Source organism: Prionailurus viverrinus, chromosome F1 (genome assembly GCF_022837055.1).
Source record: "Prionailurus viverrinus isolate Anna chromosome F1, UM_Priviv_1.0, whole genome shotgun sequence".
In the NCBI taxonomy this organism is placed as follows: domain Eukaryota; kingdom Metazoa; phylum Chordata; class Mammalia; order Carnivora; family Felidae; genus Prionailurus; species Prionailurus viverrinus.
In genome coordinates this window covers 52846059-52866301 of record NC_062577.1, presented here as the reverse complement: position 1 = coordinate 52866301, position 20243 = coordinate 52846059, and the positions used below count along the sequence as shown (strand labels likewise).

The 20243-nt window shown below is 35.6% G+C and overlaps 1 protein-coding gene across 3 annotated transcripts in view; it reads right to left on the bottom strand.

Moving 5' to 3' along the window:
• The window catches only part of SPATA17 (spermatogenesis associated 17), a 204961-nt gene that overhangs the window by 183735 nt on the left and 983 nt on the right, over positions 1-20243 (bottom strand). For all 3 annotated transcript variants that reach the window (XM_047840794.1, XM_047840793.1, XM_047840795.1), the window contains exons 2-3: positions 9691-9780; positions 8485-8566 (exon numbers count right to left, since the gene is read on the bottom strand). In XM_047840794.1, the coding sequence (XP_047696750.1) occupies positions 8485-8566; positions 9691-9780 (172 nt within the window). The remainder of the gene's footprint in view (positions 1-8484; positions 8567-9690; positions 9781-20243) is intronic.

The following is a 20243-nucleotide window of genomic DNA, read 5'->3' as shown; positions in this document are numbered from 1 at the left end:
TTTTTGCTCTGACACTAATGGGTGATAAATGTTGCCTTATTAACTTACCACTTATTTGGAAGTCCTCTACAGAAATTCATAAAAAGAGTTAGTAACTATCGAAGAAACATTTATTCATCTAATTAAGAGAAATAAAAATGTCTGTAGAAGTAACTGTGTCAGTCTCATTAGTTTTTAAAACAGTGACCAATATTTTATATATTTTTACTATCCATTAAAAAAAAAACCCTGCTGGTATTTATCATGACAACATATAATGGAATTTTATAGTAGATGGCATCTTTTGTCCCACTTAAAGTTAATAAAATTTCTTTCCATTGTTACTCCTTCAACTACTAACCTAATACGAAAACTTTGTAAGGAGCAGTAAAATGGTAAGCATTATATAAATATTGTGAGCTGTGATTTTCAGCAATATAGAAAATGATTTTTATAATTTGAGGAATAATCTATTTTTTAATAGTGTTTTAGTAAATTAAATGGTCCTACCATAGGCTATTCACACTTCGGCACAAAGTTTTAATTAAATTCTGTTAATGTGGTTGCCATACATGTTATTCACTGAATGATCTCAATTGAGCTGTTTAGGACTATAGTTATTTATTTATTTATAATGCATATAGAATTAATCATGTACATTAGGGTAGTGTTTCTACTTACTGCTCTCTGAGTGGTGATAAAAAATAGTGCATTTGATATTAAACATAAAGTAAACTATGTAATGATAAAATGTAAAAAAAAAAGAAAGAAAAGAAAATTTAAAAGGATATCAAGATGTATACAACTATCCTGTAGAGGTTATAGTGATGAATTCACTCGGGTAACACTCAAAATGCTAGTGCTTAAAATAACATGGATGAAAAAATATTTCAACATTTCTCAGGTACTTATCACCAAAGAACGACTGTTTTCACCTCACCATTTATGAAATAAAGCAGAGTGGTTAAGGACCAACTACACAGAACACAATACAGCTGAACACAAGAAAGGTCCCGTAACAGTAGGACTCTCTGAGTTTCCAACAGGAAGAGCAGGCTGCTCAGCAGGTATGAAATGCATTATGCACAGAGCACACACACTACACTAGATAACCATCAAATTGTTGTTATTAAAAAAGAAGAATCAGAGCATATCCTCACTAACAGGAAAAGATGTTTAAGGTTGTAAATCAACAATCCGGGACCCCTAGGATGGACAAATTTGGTTTATGTTGCCAGACACAGAAGCCTGGAAGTCAGCAGGAAGGCCAGAAATGGAGGTTGAGAAAAAAAGAAACAAAAACAATACTCATCAAGGAAGCAAGAGCCAAATCACAAAAGATAATTGGAAATGATCTATTATCCTGAGTTAATGAGGGCACTGTGGTAGAGAACCCATGATACTTTAGGACTAGATAAGCTAGCTGGTGTCACTATGAAAATTATTTAAAAGCTGGATAGAAATCTTTTAGTTAACAGAATTTTGAGGGAAGCTGTCTAGAACTACTGAACCTATCTAAGGAGATCCTAGGACCTCTCTCTTTTCTCAGTTCACTTTCTGTTTGACTTCTGCCACATCTGAGACTGTTGACAATGCCAAATTTTCATCCGTTCTCTCCTCTGCTTTCTGTGACCTTGTGTCTCTGCTTTTCTAGTTATTATCTGTCTATACCCCTTTCCTCTGCCTAAATCCTACCTAATGCATTCCACAAGCCTCAATTCTTGGCCCTCTGCTCTACTCTTAAGGTATTTTTCTCCTTCAGGTGGAGAGTCCTGTCATCTTGCAATGATGGCTCTAAAATCTTTATCTCCAGCTCTGACTCTTAATCTAAACTCCCATGCAATAGTTCACTTTAATAAGCATTTGTTGAGTGTTAATTATTATATGCCAGACACTCTGCAGAGACGGCAAAATCGCCTTACAAGATATCACCACATGGAGGTGTCCTAACATCATCACAAACTCAAAAAGCTCAAAACATCTTTTTGTAAGCTTCACTGAGTGCCCCATTCAGAATGTTTCTTATAAACATGCATGCTTTTGTTATCATTATAACCATTAATCAGCTTTGCTGAGATAAAAATGCAGCTATCTCGGTAGCTTACAAACAAAACATTTCTCACTTACATTAACTGTCGACTAGGGTTCCCTGTAGCTACGTAGGCTCTACATTTCTTCATCTTAACCCCAAGGATGAAGGAGCAGCCCAAGATGGACATGGGCCTATCTTATGTCAGAAGGAAAGAGGGAGAAAGCCTCTTAAAATGTCACCTTGAGTGTGGCATGTCCCATCTGCTCAAAGCACCTGGCCTAGTCCAAAATCAATGAGATGGGAAAGAATCATTCTTTTATGAAGAAGAGGGTAGTGGATAGTTTTGGCACATATTGATACTAATCAGCAGTTACGTTGACCATAAGCAAGACTCATCCAACATAAATCCCTGTGAATCATTTAGTTAGCAAACATTTCTATAGGCTTTCTATGTGACATTGACTGTGATAAATTTAAGATGCAGTAAACTGAAAAGTCACCACTATTCAGTTCTCAGTCAAATAAGAGATGTAAATAAACAAATGTATCACAGTGGGACAAATGCCTACATGAACAAAGCTAGGAAGGCACACCTGATATCTCCTGTCTCCCACCATTGTACACGCAGCTTCAGGAGAGCAGGGAGGTTAATCTTTAAGTAAAGTCTAGAACAGGAAGTAGGGATTTGTAGCAATGGGAGGGAAGTCAAAGTGCAAAAGGCCATTCCGGCAGGGTAAAAGGCATTTACAAAAAAATCTGTAGGACACTGCATGTTTTGGCCATGTGATTTGGCAATGATTTAATGGCAATTGATTTGGCAATCATTTGGCAATGATTTAATGTGTCCCGGTATATTTTACACAGGTGCATATATTTTATACAGGTGAGATTAGAGAAGAAGAAACTGGGACACTATGAAACACCTGACATGTCAAATGAAAGAGTGAGAACTCCATGCTATAGGCTATGGCAAGAAGGAACGTCCACATGGGAGTAAAATGATGACATTTAGGTTGAAATCAAGAGACTTTTATGAGGGGAAATGGAGGGTGTTTGATGGCTGATAGGAGATAAAGGGTAGGGAGAGGGAGGTAGTGAGGAGTCTGGGATTACTGGAGTTTGGGTTGAATGGTTGTACCGTTTATCTGAATAAAGGAATACATAAGGAGGGGCAGGTTTGGGGTATCTGAGGGACATGCAGAGAAAATCCTTAAGGGGTTAGCATGTGGATCTATACATATCAGGAACTGAGAACTTTAGGTGAATCATTTAATCTTCCTGAGTCTCCATTTTGTGATCAATAAAATGAAGATAACATGTGTACTTTCTACTTGACAGATTATTGCTGGAAAATATGAAATATTGGATATAAAGAATTTTTAAATGAGAAATTCCTTTTCAAATGTAGCAAATTATACAAGTCACATTCAACTCCTGACCAACCTTCTTCAACTCCCCAAACTCTCTGAGCTCCACCCCTCCTGTCTCCCATTACAATGTGCTCATTCCCAATTTCACAACCTCCTTTATGCTGATCCTAACTGAAATGTCCTTCCTGGTCTACAATCCACTAATCCCCTGAGGGTCAGTTCAAGTCTCATTTCTTTGATCTTCGGAGATTACATCAACTCCCTATGGAAGCCCTTATTATCTGTTCATGTGTTTGGTAGGGAGAATTCCTTTTAAATTGGCTTTCCTTTTTAATTAATTTATTTAATAGATAATGCATTCACATTGCTTAAAATTCAAAGACTACAGGAGAGTTTATAATACTAAAAAAATCTCTTCCTTATGTTTATTCTTCAAGTACCCAGTTTTCTTCTCCCTTAGGCAATTAATATCATTAGCTTTTTGTGATCCTTTCCCAGACTAGCAAATTAAATCAGTGGCCTTCGAATCATGCAGGGGTGGCTTGGGTGACAATAGAGGCCACAGGGAAAAGGTCCAAGCAGTTGAATTTCTTCAACTTCCAAAACAGCTGCACTGCTTGCACTGTTTACCATATGGAGCTAAAAATTCTGCTAAAATTTTAGTGAAGGGGGAGTTCTGTTACTAAAGTTTCAAAATCACTAACCTCTATCACTTATTTTATAACTTAATCAGTAGTATATGGCATTATTATTATTGTATATAGCTATTAGGCCAAAAGAATTATGCAGAATAAATGTGGGAAATGGTTTAAACATAGATACTACAGACTATGTGTGTGACAGTGTGTACTAATGTGTGTGATAAGATAATTAATGTAGACTTAGACAATATTCACACCCCACTCCCCAACCCAAGAAAGTAGCAGGTCCTTTCATGCATTCTTGCTTCAGATGGCTTATGAGTGACTGTCTATATCTACCTAGCTTTGCTTTCCTAAAACCTGAACTCTGAGAAATTATGCTAGAATGGTAGAGAGATAGTAAGAGGGGAGGTGTGGGCAGAGAAAGAGAAATAAAGGAGCAAAGATTCCATATGCCTGGGAAGGAACTGGGCATTAGCTTTCTGAAATAAGGAAATACAACATTTGGCATCCCAATTGCTTCTGGGAAGTGGCTGAAACTCTAGAAATAAACTTGGTGGCAGCTGTGGAAGAGACAGGACTCAAAGTACTAGGGATATCGGGATAGGGCTCTAACAAAAATCCCCATTCCCTTTATGTGGCCCACTAACTATAGAGTTCTTAAAGGATGAACATTGAGAGATCAAATACATGGGCTAGGACAAGGGACCTCCCCTGAATGAAGGCTCCACAAAGGTGGGATCTCTGGTATGTTAGCACTACTTAAGCCTCACGGACTTCTGTATAAGCCAAAGGGGGGAAATCTCCAATAATGAACTTAACTTCAATTGCCTACCAACTCAATACTATAAACAGTTTGAGAATCACATCAAACTGGGTTTGAACTTTCCTCCACTTATCAGTAACAATATGTCCTTGGGGAAATAACCACCTCTAAGATTAAAGCTCTTCATTGATAAAATGGTGATGATATTCATAGGACTGGTATAAGACTTTAGTTGGATACACAATAAATATGTAAAATGCTTACTATAATATTTTAGTCATACTAGCCAATCAGTAAATGGCAGCTATTTTAATATCATTCAATAATTACTTATTGAGATTTGATTATGTTATTTGAGATCCTCATGTTAGGTACTGTGTACATAATGGCAAAAATAGATAAATAAATAAAACAGACTTATTCTAAAATAGCTTACAACTTAATAAACTTAAAAACCATCAAGAACCAATCTAAATGAGGAAAATCTCCACCTTTCCCCCCATCCCCCAAGAGCTCAGACAATTGGATCCTAAACCAGAGAATAACTTAATGATCATACTGAGTGATACTCTTTTTTTTAATTATTCTTTTTAAGTTTATTTCTTTTTGAGACAGAGAGAGAGAGACAGAGAGAGAGAGAGAGAGAGAGAGAGAGAGAGAGAGAGAGAGACAGATCACGAGTTGGGGAGGGGCAGGGAGAGAGGGAGACACAGAATCTGAAGCAGGCTCCAGGCTCTGAGCTGTCAGCACAGAGCTCAATGCAGGGCTCGAACTCACAGACTGTGAAATCATGACCTGAGCCAAAGTCAGACGCTTAACCGACTAACACACCCAGGCGCCCCATGAGTAATAATCTTTTTGACCAAACTCAGTTAAGACACTGAAGTAACAAGACACATTTTCTAGAATGGTTCATTATATGAATTTTTTAAGATTTTTTTTTTTAGCAACTCCAGCATCATTACAATAAATATAGATTCCCAAGATGAATACTTTAACAATAGTCACTGAAATGTTTATACTCTTGTGTATTTGATTAAAAAGAGGTCTCAACAATTCATAACCTTCTGACTAGTGGCTTGTGAGTAATTACAACAATGGAAGTTAAGTCAGTAATGTTCATGGAATGCCATATGCATATAGGTCTACTTCATTGCTTTGTCTATACATTGATATAGATCCCAACCACTAAAGAATAATGGGATCAAGATCCCAGCACTCCATGAAAAAATACTTTAATTTTTTGATCATCCCCTCTAAGCAATCTGAATCTATTAAAAGTTGGTTTGACGGAGCTTCTGATGGCCAAATCCGGGACAATTTGAGCACTGAACCAATCAGTGATAGTAATTTATTATAACCCACTGAATAAAACAGGAATCCATGAGTTCACATTGATGTAAATAATTTAAAAAATAGGACCACAAAAAAGCTCTTTCTTATACTAATATGCTAACAAGTAAATGTAGAAGGAATGACAGAGTTAGAAAATTGCTATTTAACAAATATAAAAATTGATTCTGACCAAAGCCATCATTGAATGCTAAACCTAGTATGAAAAAGCTTGATCAGGGGCGCCTGGCTGGCTCAGTCGGTTGAGCGTCCGACTTCACCTCAGGTCACCATCTCGTGGTCCGTGAGTTCGGGCCCCGCGTCGGGCTCTGGGCTGATGGCTCAGAGCCTGGAGCCTGCTTCCGATTCTGTGTCTCCCTCTCTCTCTGCCCCTCCCCCGTTCATGCTCTGTCTCTCTCTGTCTCAAAAATAAATAAACTTTAAAAAAAAAAAAAGCTTGATGAGAAAGAAGATATACATACACAGTCTTGAAATATCCCCTCATAAGATATAATAAGTTTACAGTGTGAGTGACTCCACTTTAAATTATCAAAGTTAGCATCAGCTATCATGGGATAAACTGACATCATGTTCCTAATATTATGTATTGAGATGTATTCCTGATAAAAATGAATAACTTCAATCTTAAAAATAAAGACACATAATTACACCAAAATTGAGAAGTAACTTAAAAAAATAGTTTATACTCTTCAGAAACATCAAAGTCATCAAAGGCAACCACAGGCTAAGCACATTAAAGGTGACTAAAGAAACACAACAATTAAGCACAATGTAACATCTTGGAAAAGATGTTTTTACTATAAATGACATTACTGGCACAATCAATGAAATATGAATACAGTGTATAGATTAGCTAACAGCATTATACAGATAATGGTCCCCTGATTCTGATCATTTTAGTATGGTTATGGTAGAAAACACCACTCAAAAACATAGAGGTAAAGGGCATCACTTCTGCAACTCTGTCTCAAGTGATTCAAAATAACTAATGACATGTATTCATAAAGAAAAAAGACAAAAAAAAAACATGTAGGGAGAGAGACAAGAGAGAAAACGATAAAGCAAAGAACATATGGGAACTCTTTGGACTATTTTTGCAACTTTTCTGTAAATCTGAAATTATTTCAAAATTTAAAAATTACTTTTTTGGGGCACTTGAGTGGCTCAGTTGAGTATCCGACTTTGGCTCAGGTCGTGATCTCACAGTTCATGGGCTAGAGCCCCACATCGGGCTCACTGCTGCCAGCCTGTCAGCACAGAGCCCAATTCAAATCCTCTGCCCCCCTCTCTCTGCCCCTCCCTTGCTTTCATTCTCCCAAAAATAAATAAATATTTTTAAAAAATTACTTTTTAAGCAGTCTGAAATGTCAATGATGTAAGAGATTAGCATTCCAGACAGGAAACCCATGCTAACAACTGATGAGATTAATGAGAAGCCTTTTACGTTTGTTATAGACAGGAGAGTGGGCTTATTTAATCAGTTGAGCTAAAAGAATAAACTTGTCTTTTGGTGGATTTTAAGAACTTAAGTGACATATATTAATTAACTAGGAACATACAGTATTAGTAGAAGTATAGGGACTTAACTTGAGAAAATCATGTTATTTAGAGAAGGTATTATGAAATACGTGCAGGTGTAGGGACTGAAGTGACTATCTTCTAGGTTTAGCTCATAAATGTGTTGAAGAAACATTTTCACCTTATTCTTATCTTTTCCTATTTACATCTTTTAATTTCACTTAGAGGCAACTAATCGAGAATAAATGTTTATTTAATTTTGAGAGAGAGAGAGAGGCAGAGAGAGACAGGGAGACATAGAATCGGAATCAGGCTCCAGACTCTGAGCTGTCAGCAAAGAGCCCGAGGCAGGGCTCAAACTCACAAACTGTGAGATCATGACCTAAGCTGAGGTCAGATGCTTAACCGACTGAGCCACCCAGGCACCCCCATTAACTCTTTTTTTAATGTTTATTTATTTTGAGAGAGAGAGAGAGAGCAAGCAGGGGAGAGGCAGAGAGGGAGACAGAATCCCAAGCAGGAATCCCAGAGCCCAAAGTAGGGCTCGATCCCACAAACTTGCAATATCCTGACCTGAGCCGAAATCAAGAGTTGGGCACTCAACTGACTGAGCCACCCAAGTGCCCCATGAGTCATTAATCTCCCATGGAAAATCAGAAAAGGCTTCTCAGAAGAGGTCTCACTCCAAAATTTAAAACCAATTTTGTTCTTACATAATTATTCATTACCAATAACTTCAAACTGCGTGTAAATGACTGAAGCGAGTAAGTTAACAGCATACTGTATGATTCAAATGCTAATATATAAAAACTTTATAATATTTACCTTCACAATTAGTTGATAATGTTGTCTGCCTAAGTAACCTCTCCAACATTTTTGAATAACAGTTGCTGCTCTGTGTAAATACCTGTGAAAAACATACACTTATTAGTATGCTTTCCTGGAACCAGATTCACTCTTCAATTTTTTCTAAGACTATACCTTTTTATAATTCAAGAAATAAAATTCAAAGCCAAGTTTATGGTGTACTTTTAAAAAGTAGAACTATCATTCTCCAGTAGAAGTCTTCATTTCTTGAGGTAGAAAAAAAGGCAGAGATAAATATTCAGTATTCCTTTTGGGCTTATGATTAGACATTTTTAAATTTCAATTATTCTTCAGTACTAATTCTTGGAAATATTTCTGAATGTAAGACTATAAGACTGGTCAAAGGAACATGTTGAGAAATAAGTTGGGCACTATCGATGTGAGTCACTGTAAGTACTTAGAAATAGTTCTCGAGGTTGAGAAACACTTCCTCTTTCACCTTATATTACCCAGTCTCTCCAAGCTAATGTCTTATTAATCTTCTCAATTAAAGAAAATAGTCTCTTTGCCGCCATGTTCCTAGTTTGTATAGTGCCCAAAAGAGAAACCTCACGTTTGTACCTAAATCTTCAAGTCTGGCTCCTACTAGCTAATAGAAGGAACTATACATCATAATCCCCAGCTCGCCATCTGAGTGGGTTATTACATACGAGCCATGTTCTTCCTCCACCTTATCCCGGGCAGTATTTTTTGGAATTGTAAGAGACTGAAGGAAAGTTTCAGCACTGAAGATAAGCAGGGATCAATTTCTGTCTCTTTAAAAGCAGCATGGCAGCATTCCGGCATCATTTGCCTTTACATATCAACATGTTGGAGAAGACTGGAATGGCTTCCTTTTTGTTTTGTTTTGTTTTTGCTTTCTTAGCAGTGAATTCATTCCTATAAATACAAGTCCAGTCATTTGTCACATCCTATGGAATTTGAAGAAAAAATCTAATCTAGTATATTTAGGATATGGAGAATTTTTTAAAGTAGAGATATGGTCAATACAATTTAGTTCTTTGATGTGTAAGAAAAAACCAAAAGGGCATCATATAATTTATTAACTTCATTACAAGTAAAATGAAAGCTTATTTACAATGAGCACTTACATGAATAAATTAGATTTTCTGAGGAGTATATTTTTATGATATATCTGACGTTTCTATGACAAAAATCACATACCTGAGATATGCCCGAATTCGACATCCTCGAAACCAGCTCTGGATTTTAACTGCTGCATCATACTCCTTTTTTCTAAATACATCTACAGCACTAAAAGGAAATTTTTAAAGCATTTCATTAGTGACTAATATAATTCCAAAGCAAATCAACCTGTTAAACTTAATCTTTAATTTCTTCCAAAATGATAATTCAAATGTCATTTTAAATAAAATTAAAATACTAAATAAAGCATTTCAGAAATAATGAGCTATATTTTTAGAGTTAACCTTTCTCTGAGAGGTCATGTGCTATCAACAAGTTTACTTTTTTAAAAAAATTTTATAATCACTACTTTGCAACTTATTAATTTACCAGTGATTTTTATAAGGAAATAAAAACGGCAACGTGCATGTTTTCATTATTTTAAAAACATAATTACTTGAATTTGCTATTTGAATGCCACTACACATATCAGGCAAGATTAAAATGCTTGCATATTGCACTCAATGCATCAGTTAAATGAATTGCCTCTAAGTAAAATGAATCCATCACAGAATGCCCAGTCTAGATAGACTTCTCAGAAACTCCATGTAAGTTCAAGCAGGGGGCAGGGCCATAGGGTTTAGAAAGAGACAAGAAATTCAGTTGTTAGACTTCACTGACTTACAGCAAAAAAAGGTTCCGTCAAGACAGATTTCCATCTTAATCTTGCAAGTCATTCCAGTTCTCCCTGCCCACCCCTACTGCATAAAGTGATATTGCTGAAGGCGAGTACTGTATACCACAGAGGAATTTCTTTCCCAGAATGCTGGCTGGCACCTAATTAGCACTTTATGTTTGCTGAATGAATAAAGAATGGCTAATTGTTTATTTCTGACTTTTTTTTTTTTTTAATTCTCTCAAAATAATGTTTCTTTGGACAGGTTTTTTGGTTCTGGGTTTTTTTTTTTTTTTTGGTCATGATATGCTAGCTTAAATATATAGTTTTCATTAAATTTGTGTATTTCATAAACAAAAATAGAAGGGGGAAAGAATCCTCAAACAATAAAATTCTTAGACAATACTATGATGTTGGCTAACAGAAAGAAAATCGGGCGAGCAATTAAGCTGTCGGTAGCAAACAGTTGGAGCGGATGGATTATAGTTCTAGAGAAGCAGGAGAGTCACCTAAAAAGCAGACTGTATAGGACTCACAAAAAAAAAAAAAAAAAAAAAAAAAAAAAAAAAAAAGAAAGAAAACAAAGATTATGCAACAGTCAGTGACCCAGATGTGAAAAAGAGTAGTGGAGAAAATTCACACAAATGAGTAAGGTGAAGAGGACACACTAGACAATTTGGAGAAGAAAAGAAAGTTTGATTATGGTTTTATGTTTACACCACATGTACAACATTATAGCAGAGACACATATAAACTATACTCTTGGATTGTGCTCCACATGGCAAATAGAATGGCCGGACGTCCTTTCCGCCACGGAGCCTTCCCTGACTCCTCAGGCCACATTAAGCCTTTTTATTAAACATCTTCATAGCTCTTTATAATATTTAACACAACCATATATTGTGTTGTTTAATGATGGTCTCTCCACTAAACTTTAAAGTCCCAAAGTCAGCAATCGAATCCATTTTGTCCCACATGCATTCCCGGTGGTTCCTGAGTTAATTGATGTTTCTCCTAACAGTCGACCTTTGTCTTACCAAAGCTGCTTTCTCTCAGGGAATGGCATACCTATTACAGACATATTCAATCCCTGTGAAGACTGCCATTCACAAGCTTCCCTCACTACACTTACTCACGACACTGAAATAGTATCCCCATTTGACAGAAGATACTAAGGCAGACAGAGGTATAAGGATATGTCCAAGGTCTTAATATGCATCAGAGCTGAAATCTGATCCTAGGTAGTCTGGAGAGACTCCAGACTCCCAGCTCCAGAGGCTGGGTTCTTAATCATCATTGTGCCTGAAGGAGAAGAGAGAGAGGAAAGATAAAAACAGGAGATAGAAAGTAAATAAAAACGAAGAAAGAGAAGGGAAAAAAAGGTAAAAGGAAGAATGCATGTAAGCCATTTTCAAATATAATATTAAAATTCTGTGGCATAAAAGAGCACCAATCTCCTTAAGACAAAATAAGCTGAGACTAAGATGGAAAAGACATCAAGATCTAGGGCTAAACACCAAAAATGTCTGATATACCAAGTGTTGGTAAGAATTAGTGGAAGAGGAACTCATTAAATTGCTGGTAGGAAGTAATTCAGCCTTTGAACACAAACAGAAAATTTTTGTTTATATAAATGAGAAACTCGGGAAACTTAAGGATGTTAAATAAGGAAGGGAAAAATAAGGCGCAATTATGAGACAAGTACTTTGCATTGTCGTAGAAGTTAATGGAAGGGTATCAGGAAGAAGGACCATGACTGAGTAGTGTCAAATACTGTGAAGAAGTCATGAAAATAAGGTCAATGTTTCAAGGAGTTGCAGGGTCGGAGAGAATCTTTTGTTTTCTCAAATCTTATCCTAGCCAGTAAGAGGATGTGATAGTGCAGGATATGAAATCTCATTCATGGCAACAACAGAGATGATCCAGCAACACAGTGTCCAGTAGAGCAGGCAATTCAAAGATGACAGAGTGGGAAAAAGAAAGAATAATTGTACTCGATAAGGCTGATGTGAAGGAGAATTCATGATAATGGTTATTTCTCATGGTTTCTTAACCCTGTTTAACCATTAACATTTAATATGATTATAGATGTTTTCTGTTTTCCTTCTTTTTAATATACTCTATTTAAATTACTGAAAGCACTTGCTTTTCCTCCCCCACCAACAATCAACAAGTGACTACTTTTGCAAAACAGGTAGAAAAAAATTGAGTAAGATTTACAGATACACCTAATACTTCCTTTTAACTAATGTACAGTTTGATCCTACCCTTTATTTATATAATTGTCATTAGAAATGTAAAAAATAAGCAATCAAATGATCCATTTTGCTTTCTACTCTCGCCTGGTATTAATGCTAACATGTAATACATAGTCAAGAAGAAGATTAAATTCTCTCTTTTGGAGTGATAAACACTAACACATATAAATATAAGCACAGATATTATATCATACTAATAAGAACTATACATCTTAATTAAAGGGAAAGATTTAAAAAAACAGTAGTTAATTTACTGCTACGTTTTAACTTATATGCTGTAATTCGACTTCTATACACATTTTTCTGTTGCTTTTCTTTTAACTGCTTAAAAATGAAATTTACAGATACTTGGGTTACCACTGGGATGCTGAATACTCATACAATATGTCATGAACTGCTAGACTTTTTATGTTTAAAATGAAAAATGTGGGTAACACTTTATTTTAATGGTATATTAATTAGTTCCAAATTACAATGAAAATCCTATAGCAGTGAATAAAATATGACATCTACATGAATTTGAAATAAATTTATTATGATCAGTATTATCACAATGAATACTAAATGAATTAATAATGATGAAAGACCAAAAGCATTACCAGGAATGTAATAAAACATTGAGAAAAAGCTGGAAGTTTCCAGTCACTTCATCATCAACTAGAAATAAGTACTATAACCCTGGATAACACTACATTCATGTGTATCATTAGTGGCTAGAAATTAATTGACAATAAACAGAAAATGAAAAAATGTGTAGTTAAATATATTTCTGGTAATGTGCAAAAAATACGCATTTTATATATCACCTTACTGTGATAGTCTGACCTATGTGTACTAGCTATTGAATAAAAACTAGATTAAAAACCCAATCATCTTTGCTTCTCATTATCATATGAATTTTAGCTATTTTAGATACTAGGAATAAAATTCCAGTATTAGCTGACCTGTATTATAAAATATATTGATTATGTAAAATAATTTTTGCATACCGTTTCACTGTTAGGTGTTAAGGATGTCAAGCTCCTTAAAGGCAGAAACTATGTTTGATCTATACTTTATGCTTTAATTATCACTCATGTGCCTAATAAGAGGTCAATAATTACTTGTTGAAAAACAGAACTACATTTTAGAATCTAGAAGCCATGTTTTGATTTCATTAATGGTCCTCATTATTATTTCACAGCTCAATGAATAATGAGTCATAAATACATATGTATTAGATCATAAAGTAGGAGTTAACATGCAGATTTATAATGTATTTGCAAAATGTTTTATTATTTACTTTTCTACCCTTTCCCTCTACCTTCCCTTCATTTCCTGAACAATTAAGTCCAAAAGAAATTGGCAGTGGGCAAAGAAACCAGGAATCTGTGGTAGAGGGGACAGGAGTGTTGGGGGATGGGGAGTCACATTGTCCTGGCTAAGCCTTTGTAGGCTAAGATGGACATCCACATGAAAGAGCAGCCTGGGGTAGGATGTCACAAACTAAGAACAGTGTTCCTATGGAGAGAATGTCTAAGTGTTTAGGTGTCGAGGAAAGGTGAAGAAAGTTTCTACAAGGAAGGGCAGCCAGAACAGAGAATCAAAACCCAAGAATGATGAAAAGAGTATCCAGTTTGATGAACAGGTGCAGCATGGAGAGGTAGACCCCACAGTACATGAAAAGGGTGTCCATAAAAGAGAGGGCAGTTATGGTGACAGGAGTTTGATTGCATAAAATTGATCAACTTAAGCAATATATTAAGGATAACGAGAGCCCAGTTTCTCAGTGTTTAAAAAAAAAAAAGGAAAGGAAAGGAAAGGAAAGGAAAGGAAAGGAAAGGAAAGGAAAGGAAAGGGAAGGGAGATAAACTAGAGTGAATCACATGGTGCTGGATTTGAAATGAAATTGTCAATGCAAACTTATGGATTTCAACACACACATGGGTAGGTGGACAGACGGATGGATGAATAAAGTACGGACGTAAACTGCATGCAAATGCATACATGCACATATTTTCTAACTCTGTCCACTTAAGAAAATCTGAGAGCAGCAACCCAACAGCAGGGCACTCGTTAAAAGAAGCAAGGGCTCCTTGAAGAAATAGATGACTCCAGATCCGGGGCAGGAAAAGAAAAAGATGAGCCTGGAACCCATTTGTTCTGTGTCAGAAAGCAAGAAAGTATTGCGATGATCAGGGTACAATGATAAGCTTCTAGTGGCTCCCATTGTGAAAGAGTGGGACAATGGTAGCATAAACATAAGTAATAAAAGTGATGTTAACCCACTGAATAGGAACCAATGAGTCCATAATGATGTGCATAAGTAAATAAATACATTGAAAGTTTGATGAGGAACGGAGTACATGCACAGCTTCAAATTACTTGCTTTTAAAAAATACCTACTGGGGGCACCTGAGTGGCTAAGTCATTTAAGCACCCAACTCTTGATTTTGGCTCAGGTCATGATCTCATGGTTCGTGATTCTCTCTCTCCCTCTCTTTCTGCCCCTCCCCAGGTCACAATCTCTCTCTAAAAATAAATAAACATTAAAAACAATATACCTACTAAATACAAAGTGGGGTGGGGGAAGAGAACATTATAGTAGAGGGGCCTAGCAGAAATTATCTTGGTCAATGATCCAAATAAAGACTATCACTAATGAAACAAATAAAAATTATGTAGTACCGGGTAGAATATATGAAAAAGATTGTGGCATCATTTCCGTGATATTTCTGCCAAAGATACATAACCTAAGTCTAATCAAGAGGAAGAAAAAATCAGAATGATCCAAATTGAGTGAAATTTTACAAAATAATTGATCTTCAAAAGTAGTAAGATTATGAAAATCAAAGAAAGACCGTGAAAATGTTCCATATTAAAGATAACTAAGGAGATAAGACACTTAGGATCCTTTTGCTATAAATAACATTATTCCAACAACTTGCAAAGCTTGAATGGAGTCTGAAGATTAGATGATAGAAATGTATCAATGTTAATTTCTTGATTTTCACAGTGGAATTATAGTTACACAATGTCTTTAAGTGGAAAGAATTTGGGGGACAATGGGCCATCAGGTTGCAACTTACCATCATATGATTTATGAGAAAAAAAAACCTGTATTGCATTAGAACTTTTTATAAGTTTCAGATTACTTCAGTAGTTTTAAATACCTACATGCATGTATGTATGTGTACACATGTATATATGTATATATATGTGTATATATATATGTATATGTGTGTATATATACACACACAGGAAAGAATGGCATCTCAAAAGTGTTTCATTTTATTCAAATAGTTTTACAGTTTAAAATAATTTGACATTTAAAGTAGACTTAAGATAAAAAACTATCATGCATAAAATATTTATAATGATAAAAAGGTTAATTTATTAGGAAAATGTAATAATCCTAAGTGAGTATGCACCTAATAATAGAGCTTCAAAATATGTGAAGCAAAACCTGACAAAATTAAAGGGAGAAAGAGACAAATTCACAGTAAGAGTTAGATATTTCAACATGCCTCCCTGAATAATTGATAAGACAACTATATAGGAAATCAACAGCAATATAAAAGACCCTAACAACACTTATTAACCAATTTGATCTAATTCACTTCTATATACTGCTCTACTCAACAATATGTATTTGTAAAGTCTTCAAGTTCACTAATGTTTTATTTGCAGGATTTTAATCTGATGTTAAGTCCATCTGAATTTTTTTGTTTCAGATAATCTGTTTTGTATCTCTAAAGTTTCATCTTCTTCTTATTTCCATGTAACTCATTATGCATATAGTTTCCTTTAAGTCTTTATGCATGTTTTGAAAGCTACTTAAAACACCTTATATGCTAATTGTATCATCTTTGTATTTCTGGGTCTGTTTCTACTAATTGGCTGTTTTTCTTCCTGGGTGTAGGTCACAGTTTGCTGTATTTTTGTCCTACTACTAATTTAGAAACAGATGCTAGACAATATGAACACAATGCTGTTGAGTTTGAATTTTGTTCAGAAGCTACAGCCACGCGTAAAGTGGGAGTAACTGTCTAGATAACCTCATTTGTTTCCTTTCACTAAGAGATTACAATCCTACACTGTCTGTTGTATCAAAATGTCTAAAAGTGATTTTCCACATATTTTGTTCAGTTTTCTAATTTTTTACGGTGGCAAGGCAAATTTTGTATCAGTTACATCTTCATGGTCACTTACTTTATATGTTTAATTTTGTGTTTTCAAAAGAAAACTTTTGCCTTAGGGTATTTTTTTCCTATTTATTTACTGTTTACTTTATAAATTATAATGAATACCCAATATTTAATATAAAATTGTAAACTACATGGAAAAATATAGACAAAAAATTAAGATACCATTTCAACCTTCCCTATCTTCCAATTCTCAAAATCTAATCACTGTTAACAGTTTTTTATCTATGATTTCAGCTCCTATGTCTCTCTGTATGCATAAACATTTCATACAAAATGTATTACATGTTTTCTGTGAGCTGTTTTTTTGTTTTTTTTTTTTTTAATTTTTTTTTCAACGTTTTTTTTTTATTTATTTTTGGGACAGAGAGAGACAGAGCATGAACGGGGGAGGGGCAGAGAGAGAGGGAGACACAGAATTGGAAACAGGCTCCAGGCTCTGAGCCATCAGCCCAGAGCCTGACACGGGGCTCGAACTCACGGACCGCGAGATCGTGACCTGGCTGATGTCCGACGCTTAACCGACTGCGCCACCCAGGCGCCCCTGTGAGCTGTTTTTTTAAACTTAATTTGTCTCTGAATTTTTTATGTCATTAGGCATAAAATTTTTCACTTTCATTTATTGTTTTAAAAATTTGTACTTATTTATTTTAAGAGAGATGGAGAAAGCACAGCAGGGGAGGGGGAGACAGAGAATCCCAAGCAGGCTCCACACTGTCAGTGCAGAGCCCCATGTGGGGCTTGAACCCACCGCGAAGCTATGAGATCGTGACCTGAGCTGAAACCAAGAGTCCACCACTTAACAGACTGAGCCACCCAGGAAGCCCTAAAATTTTTCAATTTTAAACTGCTACGTGGGGCGCCTGGATGGCTCATTCAGTTGAGCATCCGACTTCGGCTCAGGTCATGATCTCACGGTCCGTGAGTTCGAGCCCCGCGTCGGGCTCTGTGCTGACAGCTCAGAGCCTGGAGCCTGCATCGGATTCTGTGCCTCCCTCTCTCTCTGCCCCTCCCCCGTTCATGCTCTGTCTCTCTCTGTCTCAAAAATAAATAAACATTAAAATAAATCAATAAATAAATAAACTGCTACTTAATATTCCATCATGTGTATATGCCTTAATTTATTTAGCCAGATTAGTTACAAATATATACAAGTTACTTCCAGGGTTTGGTTTTTTTCCCCCCCCTGTTAGAAATAATGCTTTAGGGGCACCTGGGTGGCTGAGTCTGTTAAGTGTCCCACTCTTGATTTTGGCTCAGGTTATGATGATCTCTACAAAGTCGTGAGATCAAGCCCTGCATCAGGCTCCACACTGGGCATGGAGCCTGCTTGAGATTCTCTCTCTCCTTCTCCCTCTGCCCCTCTCCCATTCATTCTCTCTCTCTCAAAAAAAAAAAAAAAAAAAAAAAAACTTTTTAAAAAGAAGTAATGCTTTAATGAATGTTTTACAGATAACCCTGTACTTAAAACACTTTTGTGTACAAACTGTGTACACAAGGTATTTCTACAAGGTCAATAGATAAAGTAACATGTATTTTGATGCTCTTATAGATCGAATTGTTTTTATAGTTTCAAATTACAATTGCTCATTGCTATTACATAAAAAGGCCATTGATTTTTGTGTATTGTGTCCTACAACCTTGCTAAATTCACTTATTTCTGGATGTTTTTGTAGGTAACTTAGTTTTCTATGCACAGGATCATGTTGTCAGTGAACAAAGCCAATTTTACTTCTTCCTTTGCAATTTTTACAACTTTAATTTATCTTGCAATACATAACACTGGTAAGGAAAGTGTGGAATGTTCAGAAAAGGCTTTGAGACAATTTCTATACTAAAAGTTAAGTCCCTATCTCACCTGATACATACACACAAACACAACTGCAGAGTGAAGAAAAACGTAATAAAACTTTTAAAATATTGTCACTAAACACAGAGAATTTTCTTATAACCACGGGTTGAGAAAGACCATTCCAATGAAGGCAAAATCCCCAGAGCCAAAATAATAGATTGACAACTTTGGCCACATAAAACTTAAAAAATTGAAAGATAGCCTGGTAGGCAGCACTGCAAACCTTAAACCTATGCCACTGTCTTTGAGACTGGGTGATGGGAGAGACTGTGGGGAGTTCCGAGGTCACTAAAAAGACTGGCCTCTGGAGTAATTATTATTATTACATAGGCTGGCAGAGTGGGGAAAAACTGATATTAGAAGCTGGATATAGAATGACCTGCATTACCGTATTAATGAGATTATTCACAACACTACTGTCTGTGATCACTTACAAGGTGGAAAATGTACTAATGAATTTTTGAAATGCAAAAGGAGATGTGTAGGAAGCAAACTCAAAGTGCCTATTGGATTCTTTTAACTGCATGGAATTAGGGGTATCCCATAAATCTCAGGAACAGCGTTCATCTAGATTTAACTATAAATACAGGTACAGTTATTCCTTATTGTTTCTATTTACTTCTTTTGCTCCTCTTCCCCTATCTTGAGATCTTTGCTCTAATTTAATCTTCACTTGATTTCAGAGAGTACTTTCTTGAGTACATTTCCTCCAATAGGCTATATGGATGACATAACCCTGAGTCTTTATATATCTGAAAACGTCTTTCTTTCATCAAAAAAAAAAAAAAAAAGAATGAATAAGAGCTTTGATGGGTTTAGGTTTTTTAGATATTGCCTTGAATAATCAATAATTATTGCCCTTTTTTTCTCTTAGAAGTCCCTGTGTTGCTTATGAACCAATCAGTGCTTCTTTCTTCGTTGGCAAATAACTTTTTCTTGTCTGTCTAGATTAGGAGCTTGTAAAATTGTTTCTGTATCCTTGAAATTTTGCCAGATAACATCTAAGAAGTGTGTCTTTAAAAAAAAAAATCCTGTCTCATACTCAGAGCCCTCTCCATTCAAAGCCATATTCTTTCTCCAGTTTAGGAAAGTTTTCTTCTACTACTTCTTTATTAGTCATTTATCTTCTTCCCACTCCCACTCCCAAATTCTGCAATGACTATCATTCACATACTAAATCCCCTGGATATGTCCTCCACGTTGCTCTCCTAAAACATTTACCTCTCACTAGTGACTTTTCTATTTTTAAATTCATTTACTATATTTGTAACTAGAAACGTTTATATTTTTTAAAAATTCATTCCAGTAACTTTTTTTCCTCTAATTTTATTTCTGTAAAAGTTCTCATTATACCTGTATTAAAGTTTACACCTATGCAAACCATTAATTCTAACTCTACAGTAGCCACCTGTTTTGGTCTCTTGGCTTAATCTCCTCCCATCAAACCAACATTACTTTGAATAGCTTGTGAATTTTTTCTACATGAATCTCATTTTCCTTCCCTCATGCAAAGTGGGAATAGATACATAATTTGTTAAGGATGTTTAAGAAGTAGACCCATACCTAGTTCCTTTTCTACAAAGCCCCCCCCCCACACACACACATTTTTTTTTTTCACAATG